Raw genomic sequence first — 25,215 nt, 5'->3', positions numbered from 1 at the left:
CCTTCTCCCTCCCCCTTTACTTCAGAGGACCTCCAATTTCTTCAAAGGATTCCTTTGCTGTTCTCAAAAACATCAGCTTGAATCATGGAATAGCCTTCTGGGTAAGTGACTGAATTTCAAAGTGCTGTTTTCCAGCCGCTGTGATGCTGTGAGACTACTCCCTTTGTTCGCTTACAAGCCTTGCAGCAGAATTGAACTCACGACTTTCAGAGGCTGACATGGTATGTTATTTCTGATTTCATCTTATTGTCTGCAGGGGTTAGCTTATCCTGGTCTTGTATTCTTCACTATAATTGCCTTTATTAATCGACCTCTTATGGCAGCTTAGCTTAACTCTCCCTGAAGTCCACAATAACTTCTGAAATATTTTGACTTGGTGGAAAAAGTCCAGTGTGATGATCTTCTGCATTGTATTTTAAGCTCAGGAAATCCCACCCTCCTGTTCCCCAAAATGAAGGACGTGCAAGTGCTACAGGAGCACAGCAGCATTGGTATTTCCACAGTGATTTCCAGAGAAAAATCTTAGCATATATTAAATATTTTCTTTGTTTTAAGAATTTCTTATCAGTGCGTTCTTTGCTTCTCCTCCAGGTTAGCAGTTTAAATATGCCTCTTTCTCTTCCATTTCTAGCATTCTGTAAAGGGTAAGGTAAATTAAAAACCCACAAGTGTTTCTGAAGGAAGATGAGTGCTTGGAAGTTCTTGGAAGAAACATACTTTGTCTAATGCAACACCATATATATATCTGAAATGGTTGATGAAAATAATTATAATACCATAGCCTTACAATTTTTAAAAAAGAAAAAGCATATTTTTCTATACCTGCTTCAAGCCCATTATATGTGAAATGAAGTTTGTGTGCACTGCCATGTAAAGTAGGATTTATAGCTACAATGTAAACCTTGATAGGATGCTTTGGGCTTGCTGAACTGTCTCATACTTGCTTCACCGCTTTGTGGGTAGTTTCTGCAACATATAGATCTAGTGGAGAGATTTGAGAGCAAATTAGGCGTAGTACATTAGGCATGGTGATAACAAGTCATAGATTCTCTTCCTAGTGTCTAGATCTTTGCTTTTCTGGGACATAACCATATATGCTATAGGGTATATATGAATAAATTCTGTCTTCTCTCTGCTGTATGTCAGTGTTCGTTACCCTAAAAAATGAAGGTATAGTGCAATTCCTCTCGAAGGCAATTGAAGGGCACCATGTAATGGAGATTAGAATAGATCCCAAATCCCATAGCTAGCCTCCCCTGCATAGTAGGGGGACAAACTGTCAGGATCCTTAAATGCCTGTTGCTAGTATGACAGTGTAGCAACTTGCATTGAACAGGCCTTCTTAAGAAGAAGTGGAGTTTAGCTTGGTCTGCTACCAAGTATTCTGCTTCCAGAATAATTCAGTGAAATTACCTACATCAGGGATTGTGTAAGAAAGAAATAGCATTAGGAGTTTGTGCCAGCAAAGTGTGGCAGGTTCAGTATCCAGTATCCCCAGGCATAGAATATTGATGCCAAAGTAAAATCTAAATTTCCTGTATTTGACAGAAAAATACATCTAACATAGAAAATGTGTTCTGAGCAGAATCTGTCTTGCCTCTTTAGTGCTCTGAAATGTACAGTGTCACTGAAAACAGTGTATCTTCAGAGTGAATTATTTACAGAAGTCACATCTGTGTTACATGGGGGCTCATTAGACCAGTAGCGCGCTACTTCTGTGGTTTGCTGCCACCCATATTCAGCCGTGTCCATCATCTTTAGGTCTGTTATTCCTTTATAACTGACAACAAGTTGCATTCAGATCTCGGAGTAATAGAGCAAGCCCATACCACAAAACTGAAAGAGTAAAACCACCAAACTAAACCATAACAAAAAGTCCAGCATGGCAAACTTACAAAGAACAAAATCCGCTTTCTATATGAAATAATACAGCTAGCACCACATGTAATGAAAAAAAACCACATTAAAAAATGGGAAATGTTACTTAACCAGGTCTTACCCCCATACTTCTTATATATGTGCTTATACATTTGAAAGGTAGAGGTTTTGCACTTTCAAATATCTGGGCCTTCCTTTTATTAAAAAGTGGGCACTGAAAAAACAAACAAACAAACAAACTAAATAAATCAGTATTGTGAACCAGTATGGTGATTTCTATGACAGCTCTTCTCTAAACTTAGTTTGGGCTACTTTTTCTACTCACTATCAGAAACAGGTTTAAGTGCGGTATTGAACGGAAGTCTAATTACTTCAGGCAATGATCCTTCTTTAATTAATAGATAATTTAGCACAGGATTTGAAGTAACCTGGTTTGACACTGTTTTGTCAAATCTCAGATGTGCTAAAACACTTGCATATTCTGTAGAATGTTAATTTTTTTCATGAATTAATGTTTCCATCCCTTCAAAAAAGCCAGAACTGCTTTTTGAGTTTGCAGACTCAAACAGTAACCATAACAGACTCTAATTTCCATATTAAGAAAGATGTGACTGCAATAAATTTGAATATCAGCATTTACTCTCTTACTGATTAATTTAACAGGCAGATTTGGTTTAAAAATAAAACTGTTGCGGCATGGACCTTTTCCTTTGACAGGTGCTTGGATACTGGCTCTCTAGGATGCTTGCAGTCTCTTAAATCGTTCACTCATAGGAAAAAGAGACTTACTCTAGTTCTAGCTAGGATTTCCACTCCGTAAGACAGATGGAGTTGAGGGAAAAGGCCTAAAAACCCTGTGTGGGAGGAGGGTTTCAATCCATATAAACCACAGGGGGAGACTGTGAACAGCAAGTCCACTTTTTTCTGCTGATGGTGCTGTGTTGTCCAGCTGCAGAATTTCACCTGTTTGTGATTGCCGCCTTTCTGAGACCCCTCTGGGGCAGGACAGCTAATTCAGGCTGTCTGTAGTGTCACACTTGAGTGGTGCCCCTTTGAGCGACGTGGCCATTCCTGGCTCAAACAGCCTCATCGTGAAACCTTGGTTCATGCTTGGAGTCAGTGCTGAAAGGCAGTGCAGACGTCGTTTTCATGCTCTCGTGTCCCCCTTTTTTCCCCCAAGACGGGGTGCTTCTGTAGAACTGGAAGATGTTTTGCAGATTATGACTTAAAGGAGAAGTAAAAGAAAATGGAAGTGAGAAACCTACATCAACTGACAGGAGTATCAAGTAGCTCAGTCCAAGGAATTGTTATAGTGGTCAAAGTGATAAAGAAAAATTTCCTGGAAGGTTCATCAGACTGGGGAATAGTCTACAAAGGGTGCCAGGAGCTAGTTATTTAAAAATAAATAGGTAAATAAAGGATGCTTTAGAGCAAAATCTGGCAGACAGAGAATACACAATATCCCTGTAGACCTTGCCAGCTTCTCTGGCTTCTTCACTTACCTGGTTAAAAAAAAAAAAAATAGTTGTCTTTCACTCTTGTATGTTGAGTTTTAGAATATTCATGGGATTTAAATGAAACTACACATGAAGGGCATAACAAAAACATGGTCTCTTCCCTAGTTTTGTCTAATTTACCTGAAAAATGTTATATTCACCAGGTGTGACATTTCTTTTCACAAACCTTGCGTTTTCCTTTGTAGGTGGATTTGTGTGGGTGTAATCCCAATTCATCAATCCTAAGATAAAACCATAAGATAGCACATTTCCTTCCTTCATTTAAATAGAAACATATAGCTCTAAAGCCCAATGATAAGCAAATAACAGCTGAACATCACACGTCATCCTGCCTTCTCTCATGCGCATCGATGTGATACTGAAATGACATCTGTTAGGGTATTTCTGTAGTGAAAATCCATGAAGAAAGAGCTCTGCAGTACAGCTGTCCAGACTTTCAAAAATGTTATACCACCACCCTTGAATTTTTGTTTAGTGGAAACATATTAACAATGTACTCAGGAACAATTGCAATGTAATGAGAAATGAGTGCTATGTATTTTTTTCCTCCGCTAGTATTCACTTTCTTTTATACTAATTGAGCAGTGAACTGATTTTCATTTTGTACACTCTTGCTTTTCTTACACAAACTTGTCTGTTTCATTTTTTTCATTACATAGGAAAGTAAACTGTTCCTTAAGAAAAAATGTACTCATATTCAGTTGTCTATTTGAGCTAAATGTTGCTTATTGTGCCTATTTTGGAGGTTTCTTTGAGTCCAAAGGCTTGGAGCATCATTTAGGATTGGTACTTGATTTTGTAGCTGTTGAGACATTAACTGCCAAAATATTAGTAAACATTAAAATATTAATTTGTACTTCTGAGCCATTAATGATCACTTCTGTTGTCCACTGAGCAAATTTTCAAACCACCTTCCTTGCACTTGTCACCACAGGAGCAATCCTGTGGTGACATCTGTGGTAGCAAACAACTTCCCCACACCAGCATCAGAGGCCATGATCTGATGCCCTTCTTCAGATCTCTCTGTAATATTTACTTTTGTCACAGCAGTTCCTGAAGGTAAGGGAGGAAAAGGGGTTAATGAGATCTACGGTAAGATCATCGCCCACCCTGTGTTTGCCATATGCTTCTATTCTCTTTTCTTCTTTTGCTTAGATAGCAAATGCTCTGAGAGCAGGTACAATCTTTGTTTGTCCAGTGACAGCACAGTGATGTCTCTCCTGCCGTGGAGACTGTTAAGGTTTTGTGACAATAGTATTAATACTTGTATGGAAAGTCTCGCACTGTTGGAGTGGCAGCTTTGAGTAACCCACGGTTAAGGTTCCCTCGTGGCTTTCTGCACTGTGACTATCCCTTGTAATCGTGCTTGCATACGTGTTGGGAAAGAGGGCTGTTGGCTCTGACCGATGGGTTTTTTTAAAAAAAAAAAAGCCTGCTGTTTAGTGATCAATACAGTAAACTATATAGATTTTTTTTTGTTTTTCGATACACGACTCAAGCCACTCACCATTGACAAGCAATCTAAAATAGGAGTCTTTCTTTTTCTGGGAAAAAATGTCATGGTTAGACTATTTTTGCTTGGTTGGAAAGAGCTGTAAGCCAAAGCATGAACTGCTCATAACAGGCATGTATAACACATAGCTCAGAAAGCCTGATAAATTCTGACTTCCTACATTGCACAGTGTTCGGTTTTACCTAGGTAGTTTGTAAGTTATGTAGCTGTGACAGAACAACATCTTGATGGAAGTCTTGGAGCTGTTCCTAGTCAGGAAACTCTTACAGTTCCTGAAATTCTCTCTTGTTTTTTGGGGGTTGTTTTTTTTTTTTCCTGCTGTTTTTTTTTCTTCTTGCCATGAAAGACAGGCTTGCCCTCGTATCCTGCTTCCTTTGACACGTTGAGTTGATTATTTGAATCTGATGGGGCCTTCTGAATAGAGCGAGATGTGATAATGGCAGTGTTCCCAATGTGAAATATTTTATGAGCAAACCTCGGTTTTGAATTTGTCGCTTTCATGGGGTTACAGTAGTGGACTACCATGTCCAATGTGGGAAATAAAGATTACCCTGAGAGCCTAGCACATGTTTTTCCCAGCATAGCTCTATCACTAACGGCTGCTTTGTTTTCCTTCTGCAAAAAAGTGTCATTCTCTAACACTGAAGGGTTTGAAATAGTTGTCTTAGCATAGCAATAGTAAAATATAGATGTAATTTTACGTTCTGTCTCCCTTTTAAAGCAAAGTAAGAGAAAAAAGGCTTAATGTTGTACTAATCTCAGTGTGCTTTTCTACAGTTGGAGTCTGCACAGTAGGCAGTTAAGCATCAACACCCCACTACAACTGTGTGCCTAGCAATGATACTTTACATGTACCTTTTCTAGTAGCTGTTCAGATAGTGTCATGATTCTAAATTTCATATTGCCTACTGCAAGATGGAGTTTTCAAGCTTTTATAAATCTATTGGTTCATGCCTGGTTTGAAGGGAAGGTCTGAGTGAAAACAAGCCACCTGGAGAATTTTAACATGAAAAATTAAATTGTTTCCTGGGTTACACAAGTGCAAAGAAAATATCTTTGCAAAAAAATGTTGTCTTAATAGCGCCTATATTTTTTTACCCCCAGCTAATTTATAAATAGGTGAAAAGCTTTTGCTTAAAAAAAAAAAAAAAAAGTAGTTAAGTGTGGACAGAAACCAAATATGGAAAAATTGCATCCAGAAAGAAGTTTTTCAGAAATAAAGACTTGATCCAGAATTTACAGCAGTCACTGGAAAATCTCAAAGTTTTTGCTTTTGCATGAGACCGTAATGCCTTATTCTGGCAAAATCCTGAGCATGTGCTTGATTTGGTGTTCCAGACTAACCCCTCTGATGCTAATATGCTGAAGGTAAGCATATGTTTTATGTGTTCACTGGTTCAAGTCTTAAATGAAGGGAACAGACGATAAAACTGAGCTCTCAATGCATATTTCAATGGTAGTTTTTGCTGCTAGCAAAGTTAAAAGGGAAAATTCTTTATTATATAAATATAGAAGTCTTTATGGTTAGAAGAAGAGCCGTATCAGGTCAAATATCACTGGGATGTATTTTAGAGAAAAGTATTGTTCCTACCTGCTGGGTTAGTAGCGTGTCTTGGTGAGTTTTATGCACTGGCTGCTCTTTCCCAAATTTGTTGTCTTTCATTAGGTGCAGTCTTTAATGGACAATGTGGTAATCTTCAATCTCTTTGCCTTTCCATTTCTGTGTTCCTATAATCTGAACACAATTTTTTAGATTATTTTACATTTTGTAAGTATTTTTTTTTTTCTTTATAGCTTAGCAGACCTCTGGAAAAAACATACTGAAACATGCCTTTGGCAGTCATCACACTGTGATCATAAAAGTTAAACCCAGGCTGAAAGAGAAAGTTAAGTAAAATCCATATAAAAAAAGAGAAGTAGAAAATATGGCAAAGACTGGATAGCTAATAGTTTATGAAACAATCCAAGCAGCTTTAAGTTTATCTTTTAATGCAAAAATATAATCATTTTATAAGAAAATACTTTTCTTTCATATTGTTTGATTAAATAAGAATGAACTACTGAATCATAAGTTGTAAGAGGGTTAATAAAGACAGGGAATACTGGGTCGCTTCCTAAAGGGTTCAGTTTCTTTCTCCCTTGGAGTCATGTGTTTTTGATTTTGTTTGTGAACTGTGCCAAATCTGTCTTTTCATATGATTTTGAATATCTGCAAATGCAATTTCTTTAGTTAAAATTAGAAGTGTGCTTTAGATCTAAGAAGATGTTGGCAAACAGAAACATGAAAAATATGTTCATGACCTGGGGATGACCTCCTTGATGCCTGAGTCTCTCGATGAGGGACGTTAGTGCGTGTCTGTAAGATGTACATGTCCACATACACACACAACAGTAGAGAAGTGCTTGTATACAGTCAGAAAAGATTTTGCATCCACACTACTCGGTACTGTTCCCCTGTTGTTTGTTGAATTAAAAGCTTGTCAAACGCATATTGGATCAGGTACCACATCTTCTCCCTATCCGATTGGAATCATTACTTCCTAAATTCCCTTTTCTCTTCGTTAGAGAACTTTTTCTTCTCAAAAAGCCTCAGATGCCTGAAACCTCAAAGTGACACTATTGCTGTAGGGCTTCTCAGCAGGTGCCTTTTGGCTGTATTGTGCTCTCCTCTGTGGGCTGGCTAGTTAGCTACTTCATGGGGTCTTTAGCCATGAAGAATGACAGTATGTATGAGAAAAGTAATTTCAGCAGTCTCAGAATGTTTGTTAATAAATAAAGGTACAAAATGCATGAAATCAGCTTTTAAAAAGTGCCAGACTTTATTACACCTTTTCATTATACCTCACCAGCCTTCTACACCTGCATAAAATTGAAATAAAATGCAATAAATCGGGAAGGTAGGACACAGTTTTCCTCTCACTTTCACTGCTTTAATATTAGTCTGAATTACAGAAGTATGGCAAAATATTTCAGCTCCTATTCAGTTTTATTACACTTACTAAAAAATATAAATGACTACACAGGAATTGTGGTGAATACACTCAGACCATACCAGATACCACTGATAAAAGTAACAAAAGCCCTTTGGACTCTTATTAGTAAAGGAATTTGCCCTTGGATAACAGATACATTTTCACTAATATGACATTTCCTCCTGCATTGGCAGGAAGGAGCCTCTCTGATGTACTGGTAGTAGCATAAAAGAGACAGAAAGTTTCACGTGAGATGAAAAGAACCACAAAAGATGGTTTTGCTGTAGCTTTTTGTATTGCTCAGAGGAAACAATAATTAGACAGTGCTAGGAAGAGCTACTTGGGTTCTGATCCTGCTGGTCATTGCACTTTAATGTGCTTGGCATATTGGAGGCATAGTGGGTATAATTGTAGGAAATGGCAATTATTCGCCCTTTTGCGAGGAACATGCCTTGTTGCTTTGAACTAACCTTTCTGCTTGCACTTAGAATAAACCCTAGGTAGGTTTTTATATCAAATTGCGCAAAGCTCTATTGCCATACATAGAGCTCATTATGAAATAGCTAGTTGCTTAGCCACCAGTTAACTTTCTGCACTTATAGGTGCTATTCAAGGACAGGATTGCGATTTCTGTTGTCCTTGACTATAGATCATATGGACAACAGGTATCCCTCTCTCCTTTCTCTTAGCGCAGAACTGTCTTATTACTCTTTGGAGTGAAAACCCAGTGGAAGCTCTGAGGAAAGCTGAGAAGGTACCTAGCTTTCAAGTTTGTTCCCTAAATGAGGAAAAAAATCTGTTTTTAGGAAACTAGCATGTGTGCCCCTGAACAGACCTAAAAGCCATTACAGATTTTTTTGTTAAGCATTTGTTTCTATCTTATGAAGGGTGTTCTGTGTCTCGCAGCTATACAGCTGTGCTCTGGCTTGCAGTGTCAGGGTCAGTATCCATAGGGGATTTTTTGTCTGAAGCTCCCTCATCTAAAGGCAAAAATCTCTTGAAAGCCTTCTGGATCCACTCCCATCTGCTATTGAAACAAAGGATTTGTCTGGTTCAATCATCTCCATCATTATTCTTGAGTCAACAAGCTGTTATATGATTCACTTCTTCCTCTTACGCACCAAGCTTGATTTTATTAGCCTCTGCACCAGTTTAGCTTCCTCTCCTTATACTGTCTTGCTAGGGATCATCACCTTTTTTCATTTTTTTTAATGTTTAAGGTGATATGGGGGGCATTTTCTAAAGGGTATCTATATTTCAAACATATGTGAGTGTGAAGAGATAGACCCCCTCCAAGCATCCAGGTTTGCATTTCTACCTAAACTGGCTATAAATAAATCATTAAGGTACAATACCAATTTTAAATAAAATTTTACATACCATTGAAAAATTCTGAAGCCAAGTGTTGCAATGTTTGGAGAGGTAGTGTTGCACTACCAATCTTGATCACTCTCTACCCACTTAACCTTTATTTTCTTCTGCTTCATACTGACCTGATTTAATCATTGCTATCTCAAGAACAAATACAATCAAGATTTACTGCTGGTTAACACATAGCATTCATACCTTAAATGCAGAAACTTGAGAGAGTATTAGCTGCTAAAATCAGGCTGGAGGTGAAGTACAGCAGCAGAACAGATCTCAGTAAGCCACCTTTTCATCAGGGTTTCAGACAGCTTGCCAGGTTTTTAAGCCCACAATGCAGCTGTAGTTTTTTGGGCAAAAAACCCCCTAACTTCTAAAATGATGGAATTCTGTTTTTTAAAATTATTTATACCAAAAGGGTGATGCTAAAACAGTGTTAGGACTAAAAGAAGCTACCTGGGTATTTGTTGGTTTCTGAGGATATTAACATAAGTCAGGTTGTTTATGTTCTGATGTAAATGGTGTCCTCTGTTAGTCATCACGGGTCAATCTTCCATATTTTTTTTCCACAAAGGAGCAAGGTAACAGCATAATTAGCTTTTGCAGTTTGCCTATGTCTTTCTTACTGTAATTTATTTTAAAAGGGTGCTTTATAACTCTTTCTGTAAACTCCATGGCCAATAATCACAGAAGCTATGGTCAATAAATATTAGGGCTCATCTAAGCAAGGGAAGCTAAATAAATATGCCAGCGCAAAATAAACTCTTATTCTGTAACATGCTGTCTACCCGAAGGAGTTGTTACAGATGTGCATTTATGGGGATATTTTATCCCTCTCCATCTGTTAGCAATGACCAATGCACTTCATCATGATCTGTCTGAATCACAGATCTGCAGCCCACAGGTTTTTCACACAGTGTTAGACTGTGACAAAACAGCAGTGGAATAAAATAATGTTCCAGTTACCAATAAAGAAGGATCATCCAGTATGTGTAGCCTTGGTGGAGTAACAAGTGCCATTGCGATGCCTCAGAAATGCTCCTGGAAATCAAGGGAGGAAGACTGAGGGCTTACCTTAAGCACAGAAAGTGTATTTCCCAAGGACCCAGAATGTCCTCTTGGTGGGAATTGTAATCCTTTTCAGTCAGAAATAGCTCTCCCCTACGGAGAGAAAAGTGCAAAGAGTTTTGCTCGGTGAAGATGAACTCTGTGAGTGCGCTTCCCTTGCACACGCTGGTGCAGCCCGCGCCCCAAGGTAGCGCAGCCCCGAAAGCTGCCCTAGCTTGCTTTCCTCCTGAAACATGGCCTTGCAGCGAGTACTGGGACTCGATGCTACAGAGGAGGAACCCTGGCCTGACTTCACTCTCTCAGCCCTCTTCAGATTTGCTTTCTGCTCTGGACGCTGCTGGGGAAATCACAGCGCCCGTCATTTCCAGCCTGGAAATAGCATCCGAGCGAGCTCGTGTCTGCACTTCCATGTTTTTGGCCACCCATTTGGGAGAGGGAAGCCACATGGCAATGTTGAATTGGGCCTGTATAACTTATTAAAAAAGAATTATGTACATCTTTTCATTGACTTTTTGTTGCCAGTAAAAGGGGAGAGCCTTTGTTTCTTCAGCTTATTTGTCCAGCATTTCTGCCTACCTCTTTGACTTTAGAGTCTGGGATCTGGATATAAATGGGTTGTTTCCGACTTTTATTTCTTCTCTTCATGAAATGAGGATGAGGAAAAGCAGAGCCCAAATGTATCTCCTGCTGGCAGCAGGCGTTTGAACTAGTTTAGCTTTGAAATTTCCCATATATTTTTTGCATGCAAAAGGAATGAGATAGACGAGCTCAGTCCTTTTGAAGTGCTCTGATGGCTGGCAAGTACTTTCGTAGTTGAAGTGAAAAAGCCAATTCTAGAGTTTGCTGAAGAGAGAAAGCTTGTTAAGTGAACTTGATGAGGAACCACCATAAATATACGTTTAAATTATGTATCAACTTTCTCTTCATCAGAAGGTCTATTTTGATGATGAATTGATGGATTAAAAAAAAAATATCTTTGCTCTATGTGCCAACCAAAACTTGAGGGATACAGCGAGTGCCTTTGAAATGAAAATTCACTTGGTCACACATAGTTATAAATGGAAAAGCCCCCCCTCTTACTGAGCACAGTGGAAAAGATGAATTGAATCTGTTATATTCCACAGCCAGCATCACAGCGGACAGAGAGGGAGTTACTCATGACATCTGCATACTGCCAGTGTTCTTCACAAACCCCAGCGTATGTTTTGGTCCAGGTTTTTTCCTAGCAGTGAGAGCAAAAACTGGGAGGTGAAAAAACTGTACCTGTCTCATACTGTGCCACAGACTGGTAAGGGTGGTTCAGGAGAGTTCATTTCATGTTTGGTTTCTTAGGAACCTCATCTTCAATGCCGAGCTAATGATACTTGCTGCTGTAACACTGTAATTAATTCTGTAAATGCAAAGTCCTATTCAGTTTTCCTAGAGCATGAAAAATTCAATTGTTTGTAAAACTAATCTGGTTAATTTGTTGTATATATAGATGGTTACTTGTTACTTCTAAAATGCTGGTGATTTTTTAAATCTGCTTTGAACTTCAAGTGAGGGCTTTTTAACACATTTACACAAAACAAGGGTTTTGTGCATATCACATTTCAGTGTTTCTTATGAAGTTAAAAGTTTTGATTAAATAAGTAAACTTGTTTTGCTTTACAAATGATTTATGATTTAAAGAATCAATTCTATTGGATAGCACCATCAGTTCATGGGCAGCAACACAAATCTAGTAGGCAAAACCTGTTCTACTCTCTGGTAAAGCAAGTGGGCTTGAACTGAATACTGAACTTCAGTGTAAGCGCAGGGTGTTATGGAAAGATCACCATAGGGTTGTGCCAGCAAAGAGCTGTAGGTGGGGACTGCAGGAGCCGAGCAGATGCTCTGCCCACTTCTTGTGGGAGGCTGTGCCAAGTCCCATAGCTGCAGGGGTGAGAGTGGGCTGTTGGAAACCTGGAGAAAGCATCGAGTCACGCAGAACCTTTTTGGTGGAAATAACTGTCTTGAGCATGTGGTAATCTGTCTGGAGAATTTAATTTCCAACGCAAAGACATGTAAGATCCTAGTTTGAAGCCCTACTGACAGACTTTGTACTCAGTAGAACGGAGATCGCATCTTAATTTGCACGTGTCAAGGCCAGCAGAAACATGGCTGTTCTTTGTGAGCTTTCACTCTGAGTTTAATGTGCTGTACAGACTTTGTTGTTAACTTTAATTTTAAGCAGTAGTGTTCAAACAATTATGAAAATTTCCAGGAAGGGCTTGGGACCACTCTTGAATCATAGCTGTTAAAAAAATGCATGCATTTTTTCAAAGCAGAAGATTGCCAAAAGATCCTTGATTTTTTTTTCCCCTTGTTTTCTTCTCAGTGTATTTTCTAGCAGCTAATGGCAAGAGGGTGAAAGATTGGATTTTTCAAAGGCCTTCAGTGTTGATCTGTTTCTGTTTTCATGTAAGCCACCTGTGAATCTTCCAGTAGTTTCTCTTTCAGCAAGGTTAGACCAATGTTACATCTTAGTAAATGTTGCCCTACAGCTATATAAGGCCTATACAATGATTTAGAAACTAATACTGCATTGTGGTTCTATCTTTCAATGTCGTTTTCACATAAGTTGTGGAGATCAACATTTCTATTGAAATGCTGTCGAGGCATGCTGCAGACAGTTAACAGGGTGTTAGAAAACTAGATTTTATAATTCTTTCACTTTCCTATCTCACCTCCTCATTTATTGTCTTCTTTCCCTCTCTTACTTTTTCATATTCAAAGGAGACACACATTTTATAATCTTCAGTTTTCCATTTATCTGATCTCCAGAGAATTTCTTTCTCTTTAAACTACTGACAAAAATGTGGAGCATAAGAAAGTCTTCAATCACATTTAATGAATGAATTTCTTGCCAGCAGGGGTTCTGAGATTTTCCATGCCATTTATCTACAAGAAAAGTCTACTGGTTGCCATATTAAAAATGACAAGCAACTGTAAGTAATCAAAAACACTAAGTCTGTTATTTCAGGAACGTTGCTGGCTTTTCCATAAGAAATACAGGAAAGCATAAGAAGGACTCTAGTTTTTAAGGGTATTTGAGGCTGATTTGCAAAACAGTTCATTAAGCACTTAAACTTTCCAGTAGTTAATTTTTTTTCTTCCATATGGCTTGCACTTTCATGAGTGAAATACTGTACATTTTAAAGTTGACTGCTTGACATTAGACCATGACTAGTGGCATGACATTACCTTGACTCATAGGATATATAATTAGTAGGTGCTAGACTTTTTGTCCCTACATTTTAGAAAATTACTGTCTATACTGTACAAATACAGCCTGACCTGAACATGGCAGTGGTTAGTCATCTTTAATTGGACGATCTGTCTAATATTAACGATGTGCATGCTGTTCCTAGGAAACTGCAGAAGACCTTAGCTGACAGTAACTACAGAAACGAATGGTGACATTTCACAATGTTTGTCAGGCACCAGAAAGGCACGACATTTTAAAATACTTTTTCCTCAATCGTTTATCAGGTTGTAATGTACCATGCAGTCAGTCTAAGAGGGATGTAAAAGCCTTCTAAAAGCCATAATGATGTGATGGCTTAGGTTTCACCAGAGATACGAAGATATTTATAAACTTGATTGCTGCATTTCATTTCTTATGACTTGCCCTGAAAGATGTTAGTATCCACTCATTCATTCATTACCACAAACCTCCGTATCTGAGCTGAAATTACATGTAAGCATTTATAAATGTCATACTCACATTGTTACACAAGATAGATATACCTTTGCTATTGTGAATGAGAGATTATAATTTGTCAAGATATATAATCAGAAAATTAATAAAATTCATTAAATAAGTATTTTAAATATTCAACCAACAGAAATGTTCCTTTGTGTTTATCATATCTTGGACCACGGGAATCCATTAAAACAATTTTACTTTTTTGCGGGGGTGAAGTAAATGAGAAAAGCCAGTTATATTTCTTCAAGTTTCTTCTCCCTTAAAGCTACTTCCCATTCGGCTGTGGAACAGAAGTGTTTCTACTGGTTTGAAGAAACCGTTTAGAAGTTCTTCATCAAATTGACATTTAGAGTCTTTTAATAAAAAAAAAAAAATTCTGTGAGGCAATTACAGTTACAGAATCCTATGAAGGGTGATTAAGGTCTGCATTAAATGGGTCATGAAGGATTAATGGGAAGGGCAGCTCTTCCTCTAGCTAAGTAGCATGCTAGCAACAAGTGACCGAAGGCTGTTTTCCCCATGGTTTGGGCTGTTTTCCAGAGAAGCCTCGAGCGTGTAGAAATGGTGTGGCAGGACATATTCAACAAATAGACCAGGGAACCCATGAAGCATTAAGGCTTAAGGACCAGATGGCTGGCATCCTCAGCGTTTGAGGTATCTGTGTCAGCCCATGCAGTGGAGAAGAAGGAGCTGGTTCCTTCCGGAGCCATAGTGGGCCTGGGATGCTGGCTGCATCGCAGAGTCATTCACTAAAACTCGGGCAGCTGAGCTTGCTTAACTCAGCCAACAGAGTGATGGGTGGTTTTTTGTTGGCCTCAGCTAGCAGTCTGCCCTCCAGCTTGGAGTTCACTGACCTAGAGAAAAAGACAATTAGGAAAGAATTTAGGTAAAAGTGACTCAAAAAAAAAAAAAAAAAAAAAAAAAAAAAGGTTTCCAGGAAGTACACCCTGAGTTGCAGTTTTTACTCTAACAAGAAAGGCAGAAATGCAAATGCAAATTAAGGGCTTCATTAACTGCAAAGTTGTATCAGCAGATCGTAGCTTGTGGAAGCTCCCTCGGCTTTTTGGGCACTGTGATGATAACTAATGACTTTAGCAGCATTGTCCCTTTTTCTAGAATGGACTCCCTGACTTTGCCCATGATGGCTTGGACAACTAATGAACGAACTGCTAATTTCCCCACAGCCAGCTTGTAGCATTAATTTGTTTCTGCTGAAATAAACAGTAAAAATCGAGTTTGTTTCCCTTGGAGCAGCTGCAAAGTTTAGGTATGAGAAAGACCCATTCTTTTCATTGTTCATTTAGATGTAAATTACGCTGTTGAAATGATGACAAGTTTTCCTAAGATTGTCAGATACAGTCTGACATTCAATGTATTCTGATATTGAGCAGAAACCCAGTATTTCTTTGGTTGCTGTGCCCAGAAGTAAGAAAACGGGCAGGGCTGGAGGCTGGCAGAGAACAGTTCCCATGCGTGTGGACTGCGCTGCCTTGTTCTCCGCAGCCAGAGGATCGATAGGAGATGGATTTCTTTGCTTCAGAGAAAGGTGTAAGAAAATGCCCAGGGGAGGTAATATATGAACACAAAGTTAAGTTTTGAAACAGGGCTGTTATTCATCTCACTGTTCTCTCTCCCTTTTCATTCTTTTGCATTTGCATTTAGATCATTTTTTTAAGTCTTGGTTTGTTAGCAAAACTTGGAGATCTGCTGACATCTCGCTGCCAACAGGATTCTTTGAATACTGGTTTCACACTTTGTATTATAAGTAATGTTTTCTTTATCCATCTAAAAATGGTCATTGTTCCCTTTCACTGAAAATCACTGTCTCTTGTTTTGTGGTGTAGGGAACTGCTGCTTTCCAGACCGATTCCTCCATGCCATAACGTTTGGTATATTTGACTGTCCCTTATTATTCTTCCTAGGGAAAGTGGGGCTGATATCTGCAATCACTTTTCATAGGAAAGACTTTCCATATTTCCAATGACTCTACCTCTTCCTGAACTCCTTTTAGCTTTTAATGCTCATTTGAGATAGGTCATTACCACTGAAGACACACTGTAGATGAGGCTGTACTCTTGGTTCACTATAGACCCCATGACTGTTTTCACGAACCCTTCTAAACACTGTTAACAATTCTCTGGGGAGGGGGCCAAGCAGTATCCTATGGGAAATATATGTTTCTGTTTCTTCATTTGAACCAGGCCTGTAAAATTCAAGTAGGAGAGAAAGGTAGGTGATTAATGCACAGGGCTGGGAATTGGGAGAAAATATTTCTCTTTCAGGCTTCTTTAGTGATGTCCTAGGGAAAACCACAAATGCAAAATGCAACCGTGTTCATATTTACCACAGTAACAAATTCACCTCTTAGCTTGTGAAGCACTCTTCCCATAAGTAACATGCCAATATACATGTGCATGAGTATTCTGAGTATATGTGATGTGCAGTGCTGTGTATTTTATTAAATAGTAGCCATCTGTTTTAATGGGATCCAGTTGATTGCACGGTCTGATTACTCTTGATGATTAGACCTCTTGCATTGCCTGGTATTAACAGGTAGGAAGAAACCGTAAATAGCAGCTCAGTGCCAAAAGAGAAAATGGAGGTTTTTAGTCACAGTCATGGCATTGTGTCTATGAGATAAAATGAAGCTATTTCACTGAAACTAGAAAACTTCATAACCTACCTGGCAAAAAATTTCAGGGACAAATCCGTATGTACAAAACCATGTTAGCTGGAAGGAAAGAAGTCACGGTATTAATAGCACTGTGTCTGCTAGGATCTTATCACTCACTGGATTAAGGTTAACAAGCACAGACTGAAGAGTCATAAGTAGATAGGACTGTGTGCTTGATTAGCAATTATTTAGACCTCCTTTGTGTAACACTCTTCCTGGCTTGAATTTGCCCCTGGGATAGTGCTAAAGGCTATCACAAAGTATGCTCAAAGACTACTCAGAGCATATAATCAGCAGAATGTTCAATTAAAACTGTTACAACAGAGGAACTGCATTTAAAAAGGAAAAGGATAAGGAAAAAGGGGCTTCAACTCAGAAAACAGCATATTCTTCATTTTAGTTCCAGGACAATCCTTTTAATCTCATTCAGGTATTTACATACATACTAAAAAATCTCTGGAATCAGGGCCCAACATGTAGTCTTTTAAAAGGTAAATCCTTCAGAGCTCTGTAAGACATATCTTGCATGGGTTTTATGTCTACAGTCATGAGAATGAGACTAATGAGCAATTGGGAATATTGGACGTCTTATTTATATGTATTCTATATATAGAGAATATATACTGAATACATATTACACATTGAATATTATATATGACTATACAATATATATTAAATCATCATTAAATATGTACATAAACATTCCATACATATTAATGAATATATATATGGAATGTTTAAGCATATATTTAATACTGGACTGTTTATTGGAATGTTAAATGGGAATGATTCATTTTATGAGTTAGGTTATTACACTTGCTTCATAAAGTCTGAGCTGAATATCCAAAGCATCTGCTGCATAAGATTTTTCAGATCACTAGGATCAACAGCTGTTCACTGGCAATGCTTTGGTAGAAGAATTGCAGTTTAATGCCTGTGTAGTGCGATAAGCTTAACCTAATCTTGGAGAGAACATTAAAGATAAGAAGCTCTGTTAGTGTCAGTATATATATTTAAAAACTACTTAATCAAGACACTCTTTTGTAGTATTGAGGCATCAATTGTATTAGATCTCAACAGTAGCAATGTTAATGGCAGTGCTTAGCATTTATTTTGGCATTACTGTGTTGTCCTCCAGTTTTCTTTCTCTGCCTTTGGCAAACAGCTGAATATGAATTACTATTTGTTTAGCCAGAGTTTAGAAAAAAACCTAAATCCACTTTTCTGAAGGAGGCTCGTAGCTTCCTGGGGATACTGTGACCAGTTGTAGTAATAGTGATACCCGCATCTCAGGTGGGCTGTGTGATCCAGTCCATGAGTGATTTTTATATGTTGGTCTAAGACATGTTCTTCCTTTTTCTTGCAGGAGAACCGGAATTTAAATATGTTGGGAATATGCATGGAAATGAAGCTGTTGGAAGGGAGTTGCTCATCTTCTTGGCTCAGTACTTGTGTAACGAATACCAGAAAGGAAATGAAACTATTATCAACTTGATCCATAGCACGCGTATCCATATCATGCCATCTTTGAACCCAGATGGCTTTGAGAAGGCAGCATCCCAGGTTTGTAAGGCTATGTGTATAAGAATAGTTATCAATTTCTGTATCAACCTTAGGAATATAATGACATTTGGACTAGCAGTTTTACAGACACATGAACTCTTGGTGGTGATTGTTGAATGGAACAACATAACTGAAGTATTTCCTAATAGTACAGTAGGCTTGTTCTGTTTAACAAAGTGGATTTTATGCTTGGGTTTTCAACAAATAGCTGTCTCTCTTGTAAGTGAGTTTACTGTATTTTAAAATATAATGATGTTTATGGTTTATGCACGTTCTTTCATCTAAGTTCACTGACCAAACTGTTTCCTAAACAAGTAACTTCTAGTGAAACATGATGTTTCAAAAGTGTTAGAAAAGGGAAACTTGAGGTTTCCTTTAAGAATATTCTCATGTAAGTGCTCTTACATGAATTATTCACATTCATCAGAGCTTTATCCCAAAACAAGTAAACTTTGTGAGCCATCTCTTTAATATGAATAACTTTGATTCTAAATTTCAGGCATGAGGTACTTTAATTAAGCTATTAGTCAAGATAATTTAGCATGTATTTTAGGATGATGACTCAGTCAAGAAACATGTAATGTGTTAATGCATAATTAGCAGAAGGCAAATAGGACCGTGTTATATACAGCTTCTCGTGTGTATTATGTTCTAAACAAAAATAAGAATTTTCTTGTTTTACAAGGTGTATTTATTTTTAAATGAACATGGAAATGTTGAATCTTTTTATGTGACTATTTATTTATGATTAAATAAGTCAAACCTCATTAAGATCTTCATTAAACTGATTCTCATGAAGGCTATAAACCCCCCCCCCAAACCACAGACCTCTTTTAAATCATATTCGGTAGTATGTCTCCCTCTCGTGGCAATGAAGCAGAAGCTGTCCTCAAATTGGTGCAGTATTTTTCTCTGAAATCTCTCTCTGTAGAGATTCTGTAATAACATTATTTGAAACTTTTGCTTTTTAGTCAAAGTACACTTGCTTTTACATGGTTGCCGTACAACTTACATATGATTTATAATACAAGTTGCTTTAGTGCCACTGTTATTCTAATTTACAAGTATCTTGATTCTGTACGCAGCCCGTGTGACAGATTCACTATACCCCAAGATTAAAGCCAGTAATCAAACTAAACCTACTTTAAAGAGTACTGAAAGGTTACAGAGACAAGCTAGGGAAAACTATGCGCTCTGAAGGCATTTCCTTAATGCAACCCAAAACGTATTTTAGAGACTCAGCTTAAAGAAAAGATTTTGCAAAAATCCTCATTGCGTCTTTATTCAGTGCTACCTTTTCAGTGAACAAAGCTGACAGACACCATAAAAATAAAAATCTCAGGTAAATAAGGATTAAGGTCCTTCTTTACCCTGAAGCTATTCAGAGGAACTTTGAAACAAGTGCAAACGTTCCTTGTGGCTGGCTGATAAATCTACAGCTGCTCTGAGGCTCACTAAAATGAGGTCTGTAATTCACGACCATGGGCATGAGGCAACGGGGAAAAGCCGGGTCTCGGGGGAAGACTCAGCAGGCACTGAAAAATCTGATGCTGCTGGTAATTTTGCCCATCCTTAGTCCAGATGTGCCACTATGAGAATGATCCTCTCCTCCAAGACCCTCAGTGAAGTAGAGGTTGGTTTTGCTCCAACAGAGCTCTAGGAAGAAATAGGGGTGACTCAGCTCTTAGTGCTTCAGAATTATTTACTCCCACATGATCCCTTCTTATTCTCGAGAACATGAGAAGTAAACCCATGATTTGAATTTACGTGGCTAAATATATCCATATAAAGCTTGATATGTAATCTCCTGAATCTACCCATCTCCCTTCTCTTTCTGTTCCCCTTCCTTATCTAGCCTGGTGAACTTAAAGACTGGTTTGTTGGTCGAAGTAATGCCCAAGGGATAGATCTAAACCGAAATTTCCCAGATCTTGATAGAATAGTCTATGTTAATGAGAAAGAAGGTGGCCCAAACAACCATCTGCTGAAAAACATGAAAAAAGCTGTGGACCAGAATCCTAAGGTAAGTAGGGACTGAATATCAGGTCACTTACCTGCCCATCTCTTCTCTTTTACGCAAGCAGACCTGTAGCAACCTCTAAGAGCTGTGTGTATGGTCTTTACAATTCACATTCTTCTAAATATTTTGTTCATTTTATTGTATTTATCTGTCTGATGCTTCCTGAAGTTCTTCTCAAAATGGCTTGCTGTAGTAAACCCTTTTGATCCATATTGCTTAATCCTTAGACAATTCCTTATTCAAAGCAAGTTTTATTTTTAAGGCCAGAGATTGCGTAGCCTTCTCCTTTGGTTTGAAGCTATTCTTGCAGATACTCTGCATTTTTACCATTGACACAAATTCAGTTGTGTATTGTACTTAATTACATTGCTGGCTAGATAGCTATTCTCGCATATGCATTTTTGTTAAGCTTAAGCCTTAAATATACAGACATATATCTGGAGGGATTTCTGTCTTCTTGTGTTTATGCTCACAGGAGGTATAGTGTTGTGACTGCAGTCCCATAGGGTTCTGGCCTTAATAGCCATATTCTGTCTTCAAATTCAAATTATTAAATGAATTAATTTTACTTTCTGTGCAGAGAATAGACTGCATCTTACCAACATTTATTCTGAATTAGTTTATTTTCCATGGTTTTAAATTTGGTAGGCTTTTTTTTAGCTGTAATGGGAAGAAGTAAAAGATTGCTTTATTTGTGGTCTCATTCTGAACTAATTTACACCAGTTTTAGACTTATATTAATCTATTTAGACTGGTTCTGATGTAAAGGACTGATTCAGTTCTCTCTGAAGCCAAAATAAAATTGCTGTTCATTTAAATGGCTTGTCAATGTATGTGAGAATAATTAAGCCCACTATATATAACTGAATAAGTTTCTACATTGAATTATCAATTTGTAACTGCTGGTAATGGTATTTGTTGTAGCTTGCTCCTGAAACGAAAGGTGTCATTCACTGGATTATGGATATTCCCTTTGTGCTCTCTGCCAATCTTCATGGAGGAGACCTTGTTGCAAACTATCCTTATGATGAGACTCGGAGTGGTATGTAATAGAAGTTAACATGAAATAGTAGGAGATATAAATTACATTCTATACTTATTTCACTGCTACCTAAGATCCACTCTGTAAACATCATGTCATGGCTTTGTAATGACTTATTTTAGCATATTAATGACATTTAAAGCTAGTCAGTGTATGGCCATGTTTTCTAGCTTTGAAAATAGATAGCTTGTTTCAGTAGAGTTATGTCATAAAAATGATGTAATACCTGAGGGAATCATGGTCCCTCACATATTTTAATCGAGGCAACTTAGCACTTAAATTAGCTGGGGCTGTTTGTGCCCTGTTAACTGAAGCAAGAGAGATGTGTCTAGACTGCCTGTATGATCTAAGGTTTCTCTACTTGCACCTTTAAAAAATGAATTTCTGAAAGCGGTACTGTGCTAATAGAAACAACTATCATTGTTTCCACTTTCTCAGTATTGGTCCCATATAAAAAGGATCACAGAGATGATGGCAGAGATGTTACCATTTAACACACAGCAATATTTGTTTGTTTTTTCTGCCAGTACAGGATGTGCACATGACTGAAATGGTCATGAGATGATGGTATTGTTGGTGATTGATTGCCTTCCTTCAATCTACTTGATCACATTTGAATTGCAAACACTTTTAATATCAGACTATAAAACTCTCTAGGGAGACACTTTTGCCCATGTACTGTGTGTTTTGTGGTGCACTTTTAAATTAATATTTTCACAAATATTAGGACTGATATAAATAGTCACCTTAATAATGGGGCAACCTGGTACAGGCAATTGATGAAGTATTGGGGAAATGTTAATGTTATTAAGGTAATGCTGTATTAGTCTGTGGTGCGGTAGGAGACTTACCTGTGTCCAGAGAATTTCCAGGCACAGTCCTGCTGTGCAGTGCTGGTAATCTAGGTTGTAAACCAGTCAATATGACTGCCCTTTTAATAATCCTTGTTCCTGAACTCTTTTTCTTCCCTAGGCAGTGCTCACGAATACAGCTCCTGTCCCGATGATGCTATTTTTCAAAGCCTGGCTCGAAGTTATTCTTCTTTTAATCCTGCTATGTCTGATCCAAACAGACCACCATGTCGCAAAAATGACGATGACAGCAGCTTTGTGGATGGAACAACTAATGGCGGTGCATGGTACAGCGTCCCGGGAGGTGAGCCCCACTGCGTGGGGGTTTGGTGTCACTGGTGGTTGTTTTAAGCTTGGGTTTTCACTGGTTTAATTACAGGCTGGAATACCACCAGGTTATTCACAACTTTTGGTGTGGTTAAGGCTAAATCAGCAAAAGATCACTCACCACAGTACATCTACACAATCCCATAATGCCTATTAAAATATTCCTCTTTTATTGCTTTTTATACAGTGTTTCTCCACCCAAGATTTGCAAATTTACTTTGCAAATTTGCAATAGTTCTACAGTGGGTGAGTGATTGCTATGCTACCGTGAGAGCTTAAGGGGTTTTTTTAATTAAAAAAAGAGTAAGAAAAATCCCCTAGCAAACCCTGATGCGAGACAGCAGGCTACTGACTGTTCATTTTAACCTCAGTAATGAAAGCATCCAACCTTGAAAGAAGTGGAGAAGCCTGATTTTACAATGTTATTGACAATGGGAGTTTGGCCTTCGATTTCCACAGGAACAAAATCCAGCCATGAAGATACTTCCGTCTCCATACTTTGTGTCTTAATTAGTGCCTGATTCCTGCCCAGGTAGTGTTCCCCTAGACTTTGGTAGAGCCTGCTGTGCAGAGAGGAACAGCAGAGATACTGCGGCCACTTCAGTGCTAGTTTTCCAGGAGAAGTCTTATAAGAGTAGCCTGAAATGAGACATTTCGTTTGTTTTTACTAAGAATTTTTATGTCATTTTCTTTGTAAACTGAGGCAAAAAGGTGTTGGGATAACTAAATCTTTGAGTCTTCTGCGTCTGCTATACTCAGACAAAACTTTGGAGTGAAAACTGAGCTGGGGATTTCTGAGCTAGAAACTCAGCTTGTGTTGGAGTGATTTGCCTGTGCATTGGCTTTGTTGAGTTGTACCAGACAACCTCAAACACACGTACCAGTTTTATTGTTTGCTTTCCTCTTAATACTCAATTAGAGTCTCTGAATGAATTTTAAATTTTTACCTGGAATGAGTAAGAATCTCTCAAAACATTAGGACAGCTTAGGTGGTAGCCTAACTCTGCTCCTGTTACAGTAAAGGGGGTACTAGATGTCGTGGTTTAACCCCAGCCAGCAATTAAGCACCACGCAGCCGCTCACTCACTCCCCCCCACCCAGTGGGATGGGGGAGAAAATCAGGAAAAGAAGTGAAACTCGTGGGTTGAGACAAGAATGGTTTAATAGAACAGAAAGGAAGAAACTAATAATGATAATGATAACACTAATAAAATGACAACAGCAATAATAAAAGGATTGGAACGTACAAATGGTGCACAGTCCAATTGCTCACCACCCGCCGACCGGCACCCAGTTAGTCCCCAGGCGGCGATTCCCCGCCCCCACTCCCCCCAGTTTATACACTAGATGGGACGTCCCATGGTATGGAATACCCCGTTGGCCAGTTTGGGTCAGGTGCCCTGGCTGTGTCCTGTGCCAACTTCTTGTGCCCCTCCAGCTTTCTCGCTGGCTGGGCATGAGAAGCTGAAAAATCCTTGACATTAGTCTAAACACTACTTAGCAACAACTGAAAACATCAGTGTTATCAACATTCTTCTCATACTGAACTCAAAACATAGCACTATACCAGCTACTAGGAAGACAATTAACTCTATCCCAGCTGAAACCAGGACACTAGAAAAGGAAAATAATTAAGCTTGTGTGAAGAAATTAGAAGCAGAACAATGACTGGTAGCGCTCACACAGCCCATGATTACCTGCTTAAACTTAGAGTTGTTATTCCCAATCTTCACAGGAGCAGCACGTTTCCTCTGCTGTGGTACCACAGGTACCACAGACTGGGTGTAAGGTACAATGTTGACATTTTGGAATATAACTGAAAAGCAAAAATTTCCCTTTGTATGAAGCTTTCCACAGACTTTGAATTGGAACCATTAAAACACCCTTGACAAAACAGAGTTTGCGTAATTTGAAAAAACCTGAATATAAATAAAATATTGAGAGGTTCAATAGTTAATTTTTCTTTCAATTCAGTCCAAAAATTATCTTAATGAAATATTAACTATAAAAACATGGACAAATTTAACTTCAGTTTCTTTTTCCTTAGGAAAATGCTACAAAAAAAGTCTTGCCATTGTTTTGATGAAATGCTTTGATTCTGACTAAACTGCACATGCCAAAGGCACATTTTTCCATTGGAAAAACTTGTTGGAAAGTTTGAATTATTTCCTCCTTTTGGATCTTATTTTAAGTTAGACAGCAAATTCCCCAAGTGAGCCCTTTCTTTTTCTCATGTATTTGTACAGAAGTTAGTAGACAGGAATCCTAGTTCTAACCAGGATCTATGATCCTAATATGGTACAACTAATAAAAAATAGAAAGGTGACAATATACTTTGGCCCATACATGAATCTGGTTTTTTTTCCAAGTGTAGAAATCAGCTGGCAAGCTGTGACTTTTGAACGCAACCTCCACGGTAATGTTTGCCACAGGCTGAGTTAAAAAAACAAAAATAATTCAGCGAGAACAGTTCTGTTGTTTCCATGTCTAGTGTTAAGGAAAATAACTAAACATTGCTTAGTTCAAGTGCGAATTTTCTTGGAAGCTTTAGTCCGAAAAGCTGTGTCTGGAAACTGAAATGTGGCACGTAAGTTATCTGTTGTATCAGTGATCTTTTGCTATTCCTATGATAACGCACTCAAAGTTAGCAGTGATATAAGCTATTGAAAAGCCATTTGTATTGCTTTAGGAAAAG

At 38.3% G+C, this 25,215-nt stretch overlaps 1 protein-coding gene across 1 annotated transcript in view; it reads left to right on the top strand.

Moving 5' to 3' along the window:
* Positions 1 to 25,215, top strand: part of CPE (carboxypeptidase E) — a 61,912-nt gene that overhangs the window by 23,128 nt on the left and 13,569 nt on the right. The window contains exons 2-5 of the mRNA XM_030026008.1: positions 18,084 to 18,280; positions 20,136 to 20,303; positions 21,225 to 21,342; positions 22,315 to 22,497. Of these exons, the coding sequence (XP_029881868.1) occupies positions 18,084 to 18,280; positions 20,136 to 20,303; positions 21,225 to 21,342; positions 22,315 to 22,497 (666 nt within the window). The remainder of the gene's footprint in view (positions 1 to 18,083; positions 18,281 to 20,135; positions 20,304 to 21,224; positions 21,343 to 22,314; positions 22,498 to 25,215) is intronic.

This window comes from Aquila chrysaetos, chromosome 1 (genome assembly GCF_900496995.4).
Source record: "Aquila chrysaetos chrysaetos chromosome 1, bAquChr1.4, whole genome shotgun sequence".
Taxonomy (NCBI): Eukaryota; Metazoa; Chordata; class Aves; order Accipitriformes; family Accipitridae; genus Aquila; species Aquila chrysaetos.
Note: the sequence above shows the minus strand (reverse complement) of the source record. Positions and strands in the feature narration are given on the sequence as shown.